This window comes from Acanthisitta chloris, unplaced genomic scaffold (assembly GCF_000695815.1).
Source record: "Acanthisitta chloris isolate BGI_N310 unplaced genomic scaffold, ASM69581v1 scaffold13587, whole genome shotgun sequence".
Lineage (NCBI taxonomy): Eukaryota > Metazoa > Chordata > Aves > Passeriformes > Acanthisittidae > Acanthisitta > Acanthisitta chloris.
This window is the reverse complement of record NW_008683252.1, coordinates 1-17769: the sequence shown is the minus strand read 5'-3', so window position 1 is coordinate 17769 and position 17769 is coordinate 1. Positions and strand designations below refer to the sequence as shown.

General features: G+C 39.1%; 1 protein-coding gene across 1 annotated transcript in view; it reads left to right on the top strand.

Moving 5' to 3' along the window:
- Positions 1–14935, top strand: part of HEATR5B (HEAT repeat containing 5B) — a 51886-nt gene extending 36951 nt beyond the window's left edge. The window contains exons 29-35 of the mRNA XM_009078868.1: positions 382–509; positions 689–833; positions 4821–5090; positions 7020–7244; positions 9165–9316; positions 12232–12445; positions 13957–14935. Of these exons, the coding sequence (XP_009077116.1) occupies positions 382–509; positions 689–833; positions 4821–5090; positions 7020–7244; positions 9165–9316; positions 12232–12445; positions 13957–14261 (1439 nt within the window). The 3' untranslated portion in view covers positions 14262–14935. The remainder of the gene's footprint in view (positions 1–381; positions 510–688; positions 834–4820; positions 5091–7019; positions 7245–9164; positions 9317–12231; positions 12446–13956) is intronic.
- The last annotated feature ends 2834 nt before the right edge of the window (positions 14936–17769 follow it).

Here is a 17769-nt window from a genome sequence, read left to right as displayed (position 1 = left end):
ATTTCCTTTTGTTGTTACCTAACAGTTTTAAGAGGTGGATGTGATCACTTATTCTGAGCAATGCCAACAGTTTGCTAAGATATACAGATAATTAAAACCAGAATTAAGTCCTATATGGATAATACAAATCTTGCATAATTTTTGAGACTTCATCTCATTTATCTTTACATTTAAAAGAGTTCAAGAAAGTAAAACTCAGTTTACAATTGAAGTATTCATAATTCTGACTTACAGATCTTTAGAACAAAGTATGGGTTTCTATTCAGTAGTCTAAGTTGCTTGTTGTCACTGTATCTTTGTAAAGTTAAGAACCTGCTATACTTATAAAAAAATTTAAAACTTCATTTTATGAACGTTCTTTTGAATTATTTCTCTTTTCAGGTGTTAGTATACAGTTTCTGTGTTCCCCACGACCTGAAGAGCCTGTTGAGCATGTTACATCTTGTTTACAAGCACTTCATACTTTATTGGATTCCCCTTGTGCCAGGATCCATATTGCAGAGGATCAGGTACTGCATGTTGTAACAATCAACCTTTTTCTGGGTCTTGGTCTTTCATCTGTGATGATTACAAAAGCTGTAATTATTTTTTGTGTGAGAAAAGCATTTGCTCATCATAAGCAAGTGACATAACAATTAGGAATTGTTAAGTCCTAATTAATTTTTAATTTGTATTTGTTTTACTGTAGCTCCTTGGTGTTGAGCTCTTGAGTGTGCTGCACCGACTCCTCCTGACCTGGGATCCTCCTTCAGTCCAACTACTTGTTACAGGAGTTGTCCAGCAGATAGTAAGAGCAGCTCAAGATTATTTGCAGGAAAAAAGGAACACACTAAGTAAGATTTGAAAACACAGCTTGCTTTGCAGAGTAAATAAGCAACAGGTTTTCATATTGGGAAAGGAACTCAATTGCATTAGAGAATGGTTACACTGAGGAGGCAAATGCTATGTATTCCACAGATAATTTTGATTATATTCATAATTACCTGCTGATTTCCTAACTGTTGTAAGACGTAATTTTTCTTCCTCTGATCACTGTAGTGGTTATTCTTTTCATGTCATGGTTTTCATTCATTTTTCTTAAGTCTGAGTGATGAAAGTTATACCCGGCACACCAATTAAGGTCTAGATCTTACAAATACCTTGCACAGTTTCCTTAATGTTTCTCTACTGACTGCCTCCTTAGCATTTCATTTACCTTTTTATTTTGAAGTTTAATGGTTTAGCCCCCAGTATGGGGTATTGTGGTGTGTCCCTGGCACAACTGGCATTCATGAGGTGAGTGAACTGCTACTGGAACCAGTGTGAAAAGTTGCCTGCCCAGGAGATCTTGCCAGGAAGTGGAGCAGACTTGCACCTGGGTTCTTACTTCACTGACATTCAGGTCATTCAGGGTGTGTCAGCAACCAGGAGCTCTGGGAACAGGGTGTGCAAACAGGAGCAAGGCAGCTGGCCTGGAAAGGCATGCTCATGCAGCCCAGAAGTGCTGCTCAAGACTGTACAAGACTGCTAGAGTCAGCATAATGATGGCAGTGACATAAACAAGACTCTCTGCTGACTGAGGAACAATCACCTCTGGTACATCAGAGGTCTAATGACCGGGCTTGAAATTCAGACAAAAGTGCTGATGTGACTGTCTTCCAGATGATTGTCTGCAGCCAGGGCTGGAGGTGACACCTGTGAGATGTGAAGGAAATGCATGTGAAGGTGAGCAGACAGTGTGGCGTCAGGAAAGGCAAAAGGAAGAATGAAATGTCCTTCACAGAAGTCCTGCAGGTACAGGAGCCTAAGTTCCATGTTTCTCAGAAGAGACAGACATAGGCTATGCTGGAATATGGATGACACTTGCACGAAGGTGGAGACTGCAAGATTGTGACTTCTGGCAACAAAAGGCTCTATCTCCGTATGTCCAGCTAGAGACACTGGCAAGAGAAGAGGAGCCAGCTGTCCCACTTTGAGAGGCCAGAACTGATACCATGTGAGGTGAGGGATGATACCAGTCAGGAGCTCTCTTGTTTGCCACAAGCTGCCTAATCAAGAAAAAGAGGTGGATGAAGCCATATTAAACCAACTGGAAGAAGCTTTCCAATCAAGTTATGGGAGCCTTATCAGAGGCTTTTACCATCCAGTCATGTGGTGGAAGGGTGACACCACAGGATGCTAACACTCTGAAGCTTTCAGAAGCATATGAGGCACAGGTTTTTTCAATCCAGATGCTGGACAGTCCAGATAATAGAGAGGCTCAGTGGATTTGCTTCTCACTAATACAGAAGAAATGGTTATGTAGGTTAGTGGTAGTTGTGGATGTAGCAGTTATGTGATAATGGAGTTCATGATCTCAAAGCAAATGAAGAAAGCAAGTAGCAGAGCAAAAGCTTTGTCTTAGCAGACTGTGGCTTGTTCAAGGAGCTTGCAGACGAGATCTTGTGGTAAGCTTCCCAGAAGGGCAAAGGAGAGATGGATCATTCATCTTCGGTGACAAAAAAGGCTCATTCAAAACTGCAGGATGCCAAGTGGTTGTGGCAGGAGGCTGACTTGGCTGAATAGCAACTTCTGACTGAGCTCAGATGTGACAAGGAAGGGCATGGATGGTGGAAGTGGGGACAAAGTGCCCTGGAAGACTACTAAGACTTATGCTCAGGTATGGAAGAGTGGAATTGGGAAAGCCACAATTTAGCTGGAGCTGAAACTGATAGTGAATGTCAAGTGTGACAATAATGACCTTTATTGGCTGCAAAGAGATGAAGGAAATTTGGACCTGCTGCTGAATGGATTGTGCGATCTAATGACAAAACACAGAGAAAAAACTGAGACACTATTTATCTTCTTTGTGTAGTCCTTCTGTGTCTGTGTCTAGTGAGCAAGTTCAGGGGAGAGAAATGCTGCCTAGAGCAGATGAGCATCAGGTTAGGGACTGCTTTCTAAAATGCCAGACATACCCTGGAACCAGACTCAGCTTGGGGAAATTAAGTGACTTTATTACTAACAAGATCAGAGCAGAATAATGAGAAATAAGACAGACCTTAAATAAAGAAGTGCCACCTTTCAGGGGGATTTTGAAGTGCAGGATTGAGAACCTGCTGAAGTTCAGCAAAGACAAATGCAAAATCCTGTATTTGGGGTGCAATGTGCATTGATGTAGGCTGGGAGGCTGACAGATTGGATAACAGATACTGAGTTGTGTGTGTGAATCCATAGTGTACCTGTGCAATGCTGACGACTGTTACTGAGCTATGTAAGAAAAGCATGACCATTAGATTAAGGGGCATGATTATCCTTTCACCTTGAGCTTGTGAAGATGCACCTGGAGCAGTGTATAGTTTTCTTTGCCCTTCCTCCTCATTGTGAACAAGAGAGATGTTGACAAACATGAAGGAAGTTGAATGGAGGTCCACAAAACTGCTTGGGGAGGTGAGGCTGAGAGATCTGAACTTGTTTAGTCTGCAGAAGAGAGGGTTAATATAGGATAGAATAGCAATCCCCCATCTTAAAGGAGCTTTAAAGACAAGACCGATCCAGACTTGAGAAAAGCATATGGTGGCAGAACAAGAGGTAATGGGCACAAGTTGCAGCAATAGTAATCCAGATGGGATACAGGGAAAAAATTAGTCACCGTGGGAGCGGTGAAGCAGTAGAACAGGTACCCAGGGATGTTGTGGCATCTCCATGCTTGCAGATATTCAGAACTGGACCAGCAGTCTGAAACTAGCATCAGTCTGAAAGCTACTTGCTGAGGTACTTTTAGTAACCTCTTCCTTTTAACAGAGAATCTCCCTGTCCAATCATCCCTTTACCATTTCTTTAGACATCTCCCATCAGATGTACTGTTTCCACCTTCGCTAAGTAAACTAGTTTCCAAGTGGCAAACTGGCAAATAGTTCATGGATATCTGGTTAAGTTAGGTCTGCTGTATTTTCTATTACCTGAAATAAGTGAAGTAAAACCCAAGGAATATTCTCTTACTGAGGAAAATTACCATCTTAATCTGGCACAATATACTCTTGATAAAAAAACCCAACTGATAGCTTTTGCCCATTATCCACATAAAAACAGGGAGAGAATTTTGCTGGAACTCAAGGAACCAGCACAGCTGAAAATGCAAGCTCTGTTCTTTCATATGAATTAATGGAATTGTTTACTGTCAGCCCAGTAAGCTGCATTTTTTTTTTTAGATCAATGAATGTGATAACAGTAGCAATCATTTAAATTCATAGGAGCTCTATAGGGGTAGTTCAGGCCAGCTTTGACTTAGTGAATCTCTGTTGCTGTTTAATGGGAGAAGGAAAGACTGCAGCTGGCCAAGCTGCCATCAAAAGAGAGACTTTTTGAACTGAATGCACTCAAATTATGAGCTCAGACATAGAATTCTACAATGCTTTTCTGTTCTCTTATTTCGTAATCAGTTTGGGCTGGAATAAGATTTTGTCATGGTAGAGAATTTAATTAATAGCCATTAAATTAAACAAACAATGTTCTGCTTTTTTATTTGGCAGTCATTTCTGTTAATTTTACAATCAGTTTTAAAAGAGGCAAAAAAAATAACTGCAGTTTTATTTTGTGTAAGTATTACTAGTTTTGTTTTTTTTTCTTGTTCTGGATAGATTTTAAATAAGTATTGTTGCAATCACAATATTTCTAAAGCATTTTAAACCCCTTTAAGTTATTCTAGCTAAAGCATTTAGTTTGTCATGAGCCGTGTTTGTCCTGTCTTACTGTAAAGCAACTTTTTCTTATTGATTTTTAATTTTTTTGTAAAGAGTGTGCCATGGAATCTTTGGTATGGGATCTTTCTTAACTGTCTCCTCATTTCTTTCCTTTTTCAGATGAAGATGATAATGAGGAAAAAGAAAATCCTCTTGCTTTAGGAGAGGGAGGTGAGAGTGGTGGTCTTGTGCCTGGAAAGTCTCTGGTTTTTGCAGCCATGGAATTGCTCATGTTTATCCTAGTACGACACATGCCCCATCTGAGTTCAAAAGTGTCGGATTCTCCAAGTCACATTGCTGCCAAATCCCACCTCTCTGAGGAAAGTGCTCGTCTTGTGGCTGCCACTGTTAATATTCTGTCTGACCTCCCTTCTCTGTGTTCTCCAGCAGGTAAAGTATTGTAAGAAACTGTGTGAGTGGTTACTATAGGGGAAGTAGGGTGATGATGTGATGCTAAAACCTAACTCTAAATGTATTGTTACAGGATGCTTTAAGGTTCATCTATTGATAACTACATTTAGGTTCTAAACTAAATTAAGAATTTGGGCTTTTTCAGTGAGCAACACAAAATTACTTGATTTTTAAATCTGCATGTTTGCTGCAGGTTTGCTGAGCTCTATATCACTCTGATTTTATTGTTGGGTTTTGCCCTTTGTTTTTTTCATGATTTTGAAACCTTTTGGCCAGTTTTAATCATTGTAAAAGAACACAGACATCTCAGAGATAATTAAATTCCTGAGAAGCTCACAAAAAGCAGCAGCTGTATGAAAAGAGAATCCTACTGAGGAAAAATGGCACAATTGAGCTGTGGTACCCTTGGTTTTGCAGCCCTTGGCTCTCAGTCATTCCAAATGTGGCTATAAACTAAATGGAGCTTTCTTCTGCCTAGAGAGACTGTCACAAAGGATATATGTAAACCAGGGTAATTGAACTGAGTGAAGTTCAGGGGTAAAGGACAAAACTGCGTGGCAAGTTGTGCTCTTAGAGTTTTGCTTTTCAGAGAACAGATTGCTTAAATGTTGTCTTGAGGACCTCTGGGAAATTTCACACACTAATACAGATAAGACATTCTAGAGGTTGGACTCCTAATGAGTTGCATGGTAAATAACAAGTTTGGACAAAGTCATACTCAAAGCACAACATCACTTGTCTTGAAACAGACAATTTGTACCTCGCGATTCTGTAAGGAACAGTAGATTTTTGAGTTGATCTGGAGTCCTCCCACTGTTTTTCATTCGATTGCTGGTGGGGAAAAAGCGTAACACTACTACTTCTGTGTTGTCTGGAGTGAAGGTGTGACTCCCAGCATTTGGCAATGGTCACTGAAAGCAGCTCAGAAACTACTGTTAGTCTACAGAGACTGCTAGAGTTTGGGTTTTTTCCTCATCCAGAAGATGTAGCCAGCTGATAGCTGTATGGAGGCAAGGATAGTGCACACACACAGACATTTGTGTTGGTTGAGCCTTTGGGTGTAAGGGGAACTGTGAACACAAAGAATTCATCACTTTCCATGATGGAGTGGGTTTTTTTATTTGTTCCTCTTTCTTGAAAACATGAGCATCTTGCAGGCTTCATTGGACAAGCTCCTGGGCCATCTGATCTTGAAGAACTGTTTTGAAAAACAGGGTTGAACTAGATGACCTCTAGCAGTCCCTTCCTGTCATAATTGTTCTGCTTAATGAATTTATCCTCACAGCATTCCCAGAAGTAGGAAAATGGCAGGATCTATGCTTGCATAGATGTAGGAAAATGAGGCATAGAAAAGATACGCAAAGAGACTTGACTGTCTGAAGTGACCTGCAGGGGCTTTGTCTACATGTATTATTGAAACTCCTACAGCTTTTGCCCAGGATGTGAGACACCCAGATAACTTCCTTACCTTTGCTTCTGGGGCTTGTACCACACACCACCTTTCTTGGAAAGTGCCATAACTTAGTTTGGATACCTGTTTCCAAACCTCTTGTTTATAGGACCCTAGTGATATGCAGATCCTGTTTTAAGATACTTGACAGTCTGGATGACATACCATGTATCACATGCCATGTAGGACAAAGCATTAATAGCTGAATTATCATTCCTGAACTGAGAGCAGGGTTTTAAGTGCTGGCTTGTATGACTTGTGTCATATGCTTCAGTAGGACTGATGAATAAATTTGGTGATAAAATGTTGAACAGCACATATCACTTGTAACCTGAATTGCAGTTTATCTTGGTCTCTTCTTTGTCTCCAACTGTATGTATCCATATTGGCAAACCCAAAGAGATTATCTACCACACTTCAGAAATTCCAATTTATCTTTTATTCTTTTTTTTTTTTAGGGTGTATGACAGTCTTACCCACTATCTTATTTCTGATAACAAGAGTATTGAAAGAAACAGCAGTAAAATCACCAGATAATCAGGTCCCACCTCCAGTCAGTGCAGCCCTTCAAGGGATAAAAACTATTGTTACTCTTCCAACAGTCAAGACTGATGAAACTCAGAAACAATGGACAGGTCTTATCCGCAGCACTCTGGCATCTATCTTGGAAGACTCTCAACCTGGTAAGTGGTTTCCCAGTGCAGAAGTTAACATTAATGAGAATTGGGGTTTGCTGTAATGAAAAGGCAAGTATAATTTAATTTGTCTGTAATTTAATGTAAGACCTGAGTGCAAAGAGCATAACTAATCAGTTCTTAATAGATTGTGTTGAAGACAAGCACAGCATTGGCTTCAATAAAGTATAGTTACATCTCAGGAGTTCCCATCCCAGATTTGTCCTTGTTTGCTCTGTTTCCTTTGACAGTGCTGATCATAACTTCCTGTAAAAAGTTTTCCTCTCTCTCTCGGGTTTTACATGGGCGCAATTCAGACAGTGTTAATGACAGTGAATGTTAAAGTGAGTAAGTGTGAAGACAGCAACAGGTAACTGTGGCAAGGTTTATACTGCTGTAGGATACTAGCAATACTGTTACAAGCTTTCAGTGGTGAGAAAGAAATCCTACCCCTGCCAAAAAGGGTTGCTACTGTGTCTCCTCAGGGAACTGCAGAATATGTCTCCTGGTTCACATACTTGCTGTGCCTTACCCTTCAGGAAGTGAAAAAGATGTACAGTCTTAGCTGTGTAGTTAGCAAAAGAGAGGCACAAAGATTTGTCATTTGCATAATGGTAGTTTAGCAAAAAAACCATCCCATTGCATTGCCAAGGAGCCATTTGTAGAGAGTGAAGAGGCTTGAATGGAGTTACTCATGTGAGAGACAGGGAGCAAGGAGGTAATTGCAAATGATTCTGAAATGTTCGCAGAGGGAGGATCCCTAGATTTGTCTTTCACCAAGCCAAACTTCTAATTTGATCTGTCACATCAGCTGTTGTCTTCCAGCCTTTTGCTACTGTAAAGATTTCCCAGTCCTTCTTTCCAGAAACATTATTAGCTTTAGGCTTTTTTGTTTCAGACTTCAGAAATCTCTTTTGGTTCCTTGCAAGAGTGCGTTTCCCTTTTCCTTTACAGTGTGGAATAGATCACACACAGAGTGGAATTACACACACAAGAACCTAAGCAAGGTTTACTGCATACATTTTCAAGTCTCATCTAAACAGACTTAAGTTTTAACAAAGTAAGAAAAAATGTCACTTAAATCCTTGGATTAAATTTTTGAAGTGAGGTTTCGTATCAGGCCTAAGCCAATCAAGTGACTAGCTGACATCTGTAAAGGGCAGTCATACTGTTTTTCTTTTTTGCTGACTTTATACGTATTGGGTTTTTTGTGCCTCTCAGGGAACAGCAAGAACCAATCTGGCCAACAAAACCAGCAGAACAGTGCTTTTTATTTGTATTATAACATTTTATATATAATGATACATTTTTTTTGTTCCTGTTGTAAATTCATGAATGAGATCAGTGAGGACAGAGTTTGAGCAAGGAAAAAAATGATGCCGATGGGAAATACAAGCAGACTATTTGAAAAGCAGGAGAGGTTAAAGTAGGACTGTCCTATTGGTGACAGGTGGCTGTCAGATCAACTAGTCTGTTCTGTAAAACCTCGTCTTAAGTAAAAGTTGTTGCCATGCTGGATATCAATTTATTACTCTACTGTATCAGCTGAAGATAATATATAAAATAATGAAGTTGATCTTTAATGGAGAAAAGAACTTAAAAAAATACTTTTTTTTTTCTCTCTGCTTTACACATTGAAAGCAAAATATATGATTTGGTCAGAGAAATGTGGGTGATGAATGTTTTCCTTGATACTAAAGTTTCAGAAAGTTTGACTTACTTTGTTAAAAAACTATAGAATAAAGTTGCTTTTTGTCAGTCATAATAATCATGAAGTGATTCTGTAAAAGTAATGCATCTGCTGCTGCAAATAGTTTCAAGTACATGTATTTCCTCTTTGTGAGTTTATCTGTGTTCACTGGCTTTTACTAAATAAATTCTAAAGCCTTTTTGGAATAAGGTAACACTGTGTTTGGTTTTGTTTTTCAGAAGCCTCTAAACCTATTCTTGATGAAGTAAGCATACTTACAGCTATTGCTCTCTTCCTGTGGTCAGCAAGCACTGAAATAATTGGAGTGCAGTCTCTACAAAATGGATGTATGAACAGATTTAGAAGTGCATTAAATTCCTGTGATCCTTGGGTAAGTTCATGTGATAGGAATGTGAATGATATATAGCAAACAAAACATATTTAATACATTTCCTGAATGATTTGTGATGGCTTTACTTCAGGGGCAGATACTGCTTGTCAAAATAACTAGAATTTTAAATCAACACTGACTTATTGAAACTGGGGAGCAAAATAACCCAAACTAAGTGCTTCTGGATAATGTCTGTTCATGACCTGGTGCCAGGTTCTTGACTTGCAGCCTTTTAAAAGGCAAACTCAGTCTTTAATATGTGAAATTTTAGCAAATGAAAAGGTTGGTTACTATACAGTGGTGGCATTTCTACTTAATGCTGATCTTTTATATTACTAACTAAACCATTTTTTCTGTAGATAAACTTACAGCCCACTTTTCTGATTGATTTTCTATTTGTGCAAAACCTGTGCTTATTTTACATACTGATACAAAACTCAGTTTGAGAGCAAAAATATAATTTTCGGGTCACCATGAGAACATCTACAGATTGTGAATCATCTGTCTCCTGATTTCACTTCTGCCTTTAGTTTGTCTTTATGAATTATCTTCTAAATTATCTTCTCATTAAAGAGGAAGCTCAAAAGTTGTAGACTGACTTTGTTCAAGCAGTCTAATGCACTGTATGAACAGTTCAGTTTAACTTTGCCAGCCATGTGTGCGTCAGTTTGGGTAGGTATACAAACCTGCACGTGGGAGCTAAAGGAAAATAAAATGTGTAATTTTTTCATGAGCAAGTGCTGCAGAGATTCCTGAGAAGAAAAACCTACAAAAAAATGTTGATGTGTCAAAGTGAGGCATTTAAAATCTTGTTTAGGCTGATAATTGTCTGTAGCAGAGCAGGTGTTTTCCAGCATGAACATAAAATGCAGTTGGTTCTGCAGCTCGACTTAAAGCTACTTAAAATTTCAGTGTGTGAATGGAAATGTCAGTTGTATTAAGCAGAAACTTTAATGGCATACTCTCTCTCAGCTCTGTATAAACACATGTACAGTGAGAGAAGTACATCTTCGCCCACCACCCTGCTGGAAAGGTGCCCATCAGCTGGAACTTACCACTATTTTTGCAACTCACAGAGAAAGCCTGGACAGCAGCCAGATTGTGTCCACTCTCTTCTCACTAATGTGCAGAGTATATACTCTGTACTGCTTTTTTTTGTGTCCATCTAAGTTTTTAAATGTAAAATACTCATTGTTGTGGTCACTAACTAGGCACCTGTTTCTAATAAAAGCATGATACTGATCATACTGAAGGCATTGAACTGATAAGGAAAAAGCTCTTCTAAAGAACTACTGCTGCTTCATAAGAAATACAGGAGTATTTTTCAAACTATTACCACCTGCAAAAGTCTGAAAAGGTTAGATATCATGTACACTAACAACCAGAAGTCTGGTGAGCTCAGTTCCATTTTGTTCTGGTGAGAGAACTCAGTTGAGAGGACCTAGTGTATCAATGCTAATAAGGTGAGTTTTACATGAGACTGTGCCTTACATGCTTTTAGGAAGCTTGAGTTTACCTCACAGTTTTTGTAGACTTCTGTGAATGCAGAATAGTCAAAAGTTTTAGATTACACAGATGGAAATAAAGAAGCTTGGATGAAATTCTGCTGTCAGATGCAGTCATAAAACTCATTTGAAATATGGATGCATTTAAGAAAAGAAACTTCTACTCTTTATTTCAAATCTTTCAAATCTTTAACAGCTAATAAGGTATAAAGTTTAAACAAAGTAGGCAGGGAAGGGAATTTTTTGGAGTGATAAGGAGAGAGAGAAAAAATACTCGTGGAAACAAGTCAAAGGTGATGCCGAGTAAAGTGTTAGGGGAAAATGTTCTGTGGATCTCTGTCAGAATGTGTACAAATAATATTAGAAGTGTTATTACTTCAGGCCTTACAAATTGAATTGTGTAGAAAACCTGCAACTATGGTAGTGAATGAACAGTGACCTGAACAGCATAATTGTATTTTCTTACTATTAGTTTTATTATCCATGATTTTTATTAAATATTTTTATTTATATATCTATGTTTCCAGTCGTCCCCAGATCTCCTCACAGATGATTGTGTACTTCCTCTACAGCATTTCTCTTCAGCATCATCCTGTTCAGACATGAGTTCAGTCTGAAAACATGTGCAATGTTTTATCCTCATATTTGTTGTGGGGCTTTACCTTTTCAAAAGTTCTGGGTTATTTGTGCGAGATGTTGGAAGACGATCTTGTATACCGAAACAAAATTCATTGATATGTTCATCTGAACAAGATCATTACTGAGTCATTTTCCCAAACCTTGGCTTTAATGATATCTCCTTTCCGGGGAGAGGGAAGAGGGAAAAAGAAATATAGAAGGAAGACAAGAGAAGCATTATGTGATCCAGCTCACAGTATGGTCACACATATACTTCTATGCTACTACCAGCACAAGATGGAGAATGAGAAGGAAGGATGGTCAGGCCTACACTTTTGGCTACAGCCTTGGCTTGTGTTAGAGCAACTAATTCGCTTTGATCTGAGTCATTTTTATGGACTGTGTTATCCTTCTGGGACTGCAATAACACATCATGATTTTGAAGATTCGTCTGCTGTTAGACCTGGTAGTTCTGAGACTTAAAGATGTAGTTCACTGTGAACCAGTGTGACTGACTTGTATGACATTAACTATGCCTTTATTTCCTCTGTGTTTATATTATTACTGCTATTTAGAACCTGCATGTTCTTTCCAATTAGCCTTCCTTTTTATTGAAAACTGGGCTAATACTGTTTTAGTAGGTGGGCTGTGTTGCTGCTTTCCTCTTATTCAGTATGTTTCCTTCCCCTTTTGTAGTTTTTCTTTTTTTTTGTCATAGGTAACAGGGTTTATTAGAATTCCCTGAGTTAATAAATAACTTTGAGGACAATGTATTTATCTTTATTTGATTAGGTTCAAGCCAAGTGTTACCAGCTTCTGCTTTCTGTGTTCCAACACACCAACCGTGCCCTGTCAACTCCATATATTCATTCATTGGCCCCTATCATGGTTGAGAAGTTGAAAGCTGTGGAAAGGAGCCGCCCAAACAACACCCTGGAGCTTTTAGCAGTCCAGGAAGGAATAAAAGTCCTTGAAACATTGGTTGCCATTGGTGAGGAGCAGAACAGTAAGTATTTAGGTTTTCTAGAGAAATCTGTAATGTTAAAATGGAATATTGGATATGAGAAATCTTGCAGTTAGGAACTTGATGGCACAGTCACAATTAGACCATGAGCATACAACTTGCCTTTGTAATTGCAGTGCTAGAACTTGTGTGCACATGAACTCATATAGCACATAGAGTATGATATGCTGTAGCCTTTGCATTTCTGGTGATTGCAGGAAAAAGCATTCTAAACATGAACTGCAGAAATGAGTGGTGTTTTCTTCTGTTTGGAAATTAGTAGCTCACACTGTGTAAATTTACTTTTTCTCATTGTTAACTTCTGTTGATTTTAGCAGACTTTTATCAGGTTGCTTCTACTGGCTCAACAAAATTTATCTAAGAAACCTAAGGAATTGAACTGTACTGGTCAGAGTATCTTGATTGTAGATGAAGCCTCCTGTTTGCTTCAGTAGATAGAATACGTTATTTATAGTTTACGTTCAGTTATTCTCTAGCTGAAACAGTGTGCTTTCTGGAGACATCCTCTGCAGATGTTTGACTTCAAATGCTGTTCTTTGTAAAAATATTACTGTTGGTTTAGTGGGTTTGGTTTTTTGGGTTTGTTTTTTCCCCGACATACTCCTTATTGGTGTTACTCATTGTTGATGATAAATACTAAATTTCTTGAGTCCCATTCTGCTTCTGGCACAATTGTCTGAAACATATGAAAAATGAGACAGTAACTGAAGTGAATGAAACAGAACATAAGATTGTTGCTGGCTGGAGACAATCACCTCATGAGTATGAATTTAGTCAAAACCTTTAGGGGAAAATAATTAATACTCTTATAAGATACAAAATTTTAGATCAATGAGTTACCATTAATATTTAAGTTCTTTGAGCTTAAAATGTACGTTACATGTTTTGAAACACTACTTGTATCCTTATTATTATTATTATTAGCCCTATTGCTTAAGTTCAGCTGCCTTTTTTGTTCTAAAGGGAAATCCTTTTGATCCCTTTGCCATTTTGGGCTGTGGCTTCATTAGGCCATTCTAGTCCAACTGTAGCTCCAGTGCTAGCTTTGGGATTAGAATATTCCAGATCAATATAATAGCAGATAACTGTCTCTGACTTTTTCGTGAACACTTGCACGCTGATAGCGGTTCGTGTACGCTCCTGTCTGCCTGAAAAGTGTTTTGAAATCCTTTAATATGATAGGCACTCTACATCTTAAAATCTTTTATCAATGGGCTGCAATCAGACTCTGCAAAAGAATTTTAAAAAAGTATCAACATAACTGTAATGAACAGTAATAGAAGTCTGAAGCACAATCTTGGTAAGAAAGATTTGAGTGGTCAAGGGACAGGGAGCAATCTACATTTCAGTTGGGTTTTATGTGATAATTTTTCAATTACAGTGTTTATTGTCAGTCCTGAAAATAAAATTACCCTTCTCAGTAACTGATAAAAATAATTTTCTTTTGGTTTCTTCTCTGATATGGTAATGAAATATTTTTCTTTCCCTTCTAGGGGTACAGTTGCTTGCCCTTCTCGTTCCTACTCTGATCTCCTATTTACTGAATGAAAATGCCTTTGCTTCTGCATCTGCAGCATCTAAGGATCTTCACGAGTTTGCACTTCAGAATCTGATGCACATTGGTCCACTTTACCCACATGCTTTCAAGACAGTAATGGGAGCTGCTCCTGAATTAAAAACACGTCTAGAAACTGCAGTCCGAGCAAGTCAGGCCAGCAAAGCAAAAGCAGCTGCTAGGCAACCACCACCCACAGTACATTCCACCCCAACAATTAAATTGAAAACTAGCTTTTTTTGAATTACTTTTATTATTTTTGGACCATTAAGTAGTCAGAAGCATTACATTATCCCTGATGTGTTACTGCATACATGTCTAATTTTGTGTAATTTGTATGTGAAAGGTTGTCTAATGGAGCTTTGTGTAATTACTTGAAATCCATGCATTACAAGGGAAGTGGTGTTACTTGTATTTGTATAGATTTTTAGGAAGTCGATTGTGGTCATATTTATGAATTTCTGTTATAAATTATCCACCAAAAAAATTATTCTGTATCTGACTAAATAGTTTTATTTATTTTTAAAAGCTACCCCAAACTGTCAAGTGGTTTTTGAAGTCTGGTGATTGTTATCCTACCATTGTGCCAACACACTAACACAGTGGGGATGGAGGGAAGAGGAAAAACTGTTATGAAGTACTTGCCCTCTGCCATGGGGAATTTCAAGTGTAGAAGTATGCTTTTTTTTTTCCTTTTAAAAACAAAGTAGGGAAGAGGATTGCTAGACTTTGTAGATCATTTCAGCTTGCATGAAAAAAAACACCAAAACACAACAAAAGAACTGAAAATTTTTAGCCTTTCTCAAGGTGAATGCTCAAGCATGCTGTCTTAATGAGTTGTCCTTATTTATGTGGTGTATATTTCTTTCAAATCCATTTCCATGCTTGAAAATGAATAAAGGATGCAAAGAATCTAATCCCCCATCTCTTCTAAGATAAATTTTAAAGAATGTGTTGGAAATTGAGTTTATAAAGAGAACTACCTGCTATCTGCATTTTTGTAGGTATCGATTTTGGCCCTTGTAAGGTGTTCTTCAAAGAGAACTACCTGCTATCTGCATTTTCGTAGGTATTGATTTTGGCCCTTGTAAGGTGTTCTTAATTTGCAGTCTTGCTGTTCTGCCACGGGTTGAATAGGTGATGATTCAGAGCTCTGCCCTTTGTCCAGACTCCTAGGTATTTAATCTTCCTGCAAGATTTTAGTCTCAGTGGATGTATCATACCTGTAGATCTTGATAAAATTTGCAAGCAGAATTACTGGAGCACTTGGCACCTGTACTGACTCAGGGGGCAGGACACAAGTGAGAGTCAGGCTCCTTCAATTTCTCCTTCCCCTACCAAAAAGTGCATGGCTCCTCTCACATCTGAGTGAGTCTGATCTGCAGGTTTTGGAACTTAGAGCTCAAGTGCTGTGCTGGCCTTAGAGCACATAGCCAGTGACTCCCAATGTCTGTCTGCTGCCAGGCCTCACTCTTCCTATTGGCAGAAGCGTGAACCATGTATTCTCTTGTGTATACAAGACTGACTTACGTGATTTTTTTTTGACACAGCTGTTGAATTTCTGGGCCTCTGTAGGGATCTTTGTATACACTTTGCTTTATAGAGAGGAGTCACCTAACTCTAGAGGCCTCTGCAAGGCCTGTTGAGTTTCATCTCTGAAGTTCTTCTGGATACTCTGTAAAAACAGAGCGTGAACCATGTATTCTCTTGTGTATACAAGACTGACTTACGTGATTTTTTTTTGACACAGCTGTTGAATTTCTGGGCCTCTGTAGGGATCTTTGTATACACTTTGCTTTATAGAGAGGAGTCACCTAACTCTAGAGGCCTCTGCAAGGCCTGTTGAGTTTCATCTCTGAAGTTCTTCTGGATACTCTGTAAAAACAGAGTAGATGCTTCAACTGCAAGGCCTGTTGAGTTTCATCTCTGAAGTTCTTCTAGATACTCTGTAAAAACGGAATATTTCAGATGCTTCAACTTCAGATAGAACAAAGAGATAGTAAGTAGAACTGAATATGATTAATAACTGGTTGAAATAGTTGTAGATCACTATTTTTGCAGTCTAGGCTTTCTGTTTTCCTGTAAGACCTTATCTAATATCCCTGTGTGTACCTATGCAAAATGATCAGGACAGTGCTCTCCTTGCCCTATTGTATTTGCTGTGTGCAAAATATTTAACATAAAATCAGAAAAGCTTTCATTTCACAGTGAATATTTTGGTACTAAACTGAGAAAACAAGTGGTTCATACTCTAATCTTTCGATCTTTTGTCCCACAAAGATGTTAACTTCTAAGTCATGGTCCATTATTCTGCAGGAGTAAAGATATATGCAGAAGTAAAAACAGTGTGCTGTACATGAGGAGGAAAGTAATTTCACTACTTTTTTCATCTTAGTGTGGGTAGTGGGAATTAAATTGATTAAAATATATCACTATCTAATAAGTATTTCCAGCATTACGAGCTATATTGCTTAGAAGTTGTAAACCTATTTAACACTTGAGAGAAAGTATTAAGTACAATTTCAGTACAAAACTCAACAGAAACATTTTGCAAGTAAAAGAAGAAAACAAGTTTATAACCTGTTTTAGATTTCTTCCTCCCCACCAGATAGTCTATTAATTAATGACTTCTTGGAAAGATTTTGTCTGCAATCAGGTTTACTTTACCTTAATTTTTATCTCAACACTTTTAAGTTTTGGTTAGACTCTAGCTGACAAGATGTCTTCAAACTCAGAAGAGGGGAGGGGGGAGGGAAGTGTAGCAATCAAGCATAACTAAGAAGTCAGTAGAAAAATAAAAGCAGAAGGGAAAATGGCACTAGATAGCTAAGCTGTAGCAGGATAGAGAAGGGAGAGGTTTTTCTATGTGGTGTGGCTGACTACAACATGCACAACTTCATTTGTACGCATCCTTCCCCAGTTTAGTCCTTGTTTGCTTCTGTGCTTGCTCCTGATACTAAAGGTATAACCATGTGGTTTTACATACTATTTTGGCAATGAATTTAATTTGATTTAAAAAGCTGAAGTAACTTGAAATGTCCGTAGTGCTTGTTGTTTGTCACCCTCCTTCACATCTTTGTCAGTGCCCTTTTAAACATGCTTTTTCATGAAACTTGTTTGCTCCATTTCCCCTTCACATCTTTCATCTCTCTCTGCTGTTTCCTTCCTTTCTGGGTGAGCCTTGTGGTTCTACCCTGGTTCCCTGCCGACGTCCTCCAGAGCACACTCCCTCTTCTGTGCTTTTGCTCCTGTGCCCTTCAGTTCTCTATAAGCTTCCTTAGTTGTCCTTCCCGAAGGGGTTGTCCACCAGCTACAGCTCTAGCTCGGAGGGCAGGGTTAGGAAGTGGGCGAGTGCGGGTTTGGCACAGTCAGAAGGAAACAGGAAGGGCTGCGGGAGTGAGGGGCAGGGCACTGCTGGTGCGTGGCGAGGGGCAGTGGAGCTTTTTCTCAGCACCCGCAGGATCCTGACCGCAGCCTCTGCGGTGGCATTTGCCTTTCTCCACACACTGCTGTCCCCGTGGGACAGCCTGGTGTTCGTCTGTCTGCAGCCAGGCCCTGGTGCTACCGTGCAGGTGGCATGGGGAGCGAGCTCGACTTGGTGCCTTGGGCAGAGAGGAGGGGGCAGTGCTGCTGGCAGCTAGCGCCCTCGCTCTCCAAGGATCCTGTTTTCCCCTTCCTCGCAGACCACGCAGCGTGGCAATGCCCGAGAAATGTTGTGTCGCTCCCCCTTTCAGCGTCCCAAACGCTGCTC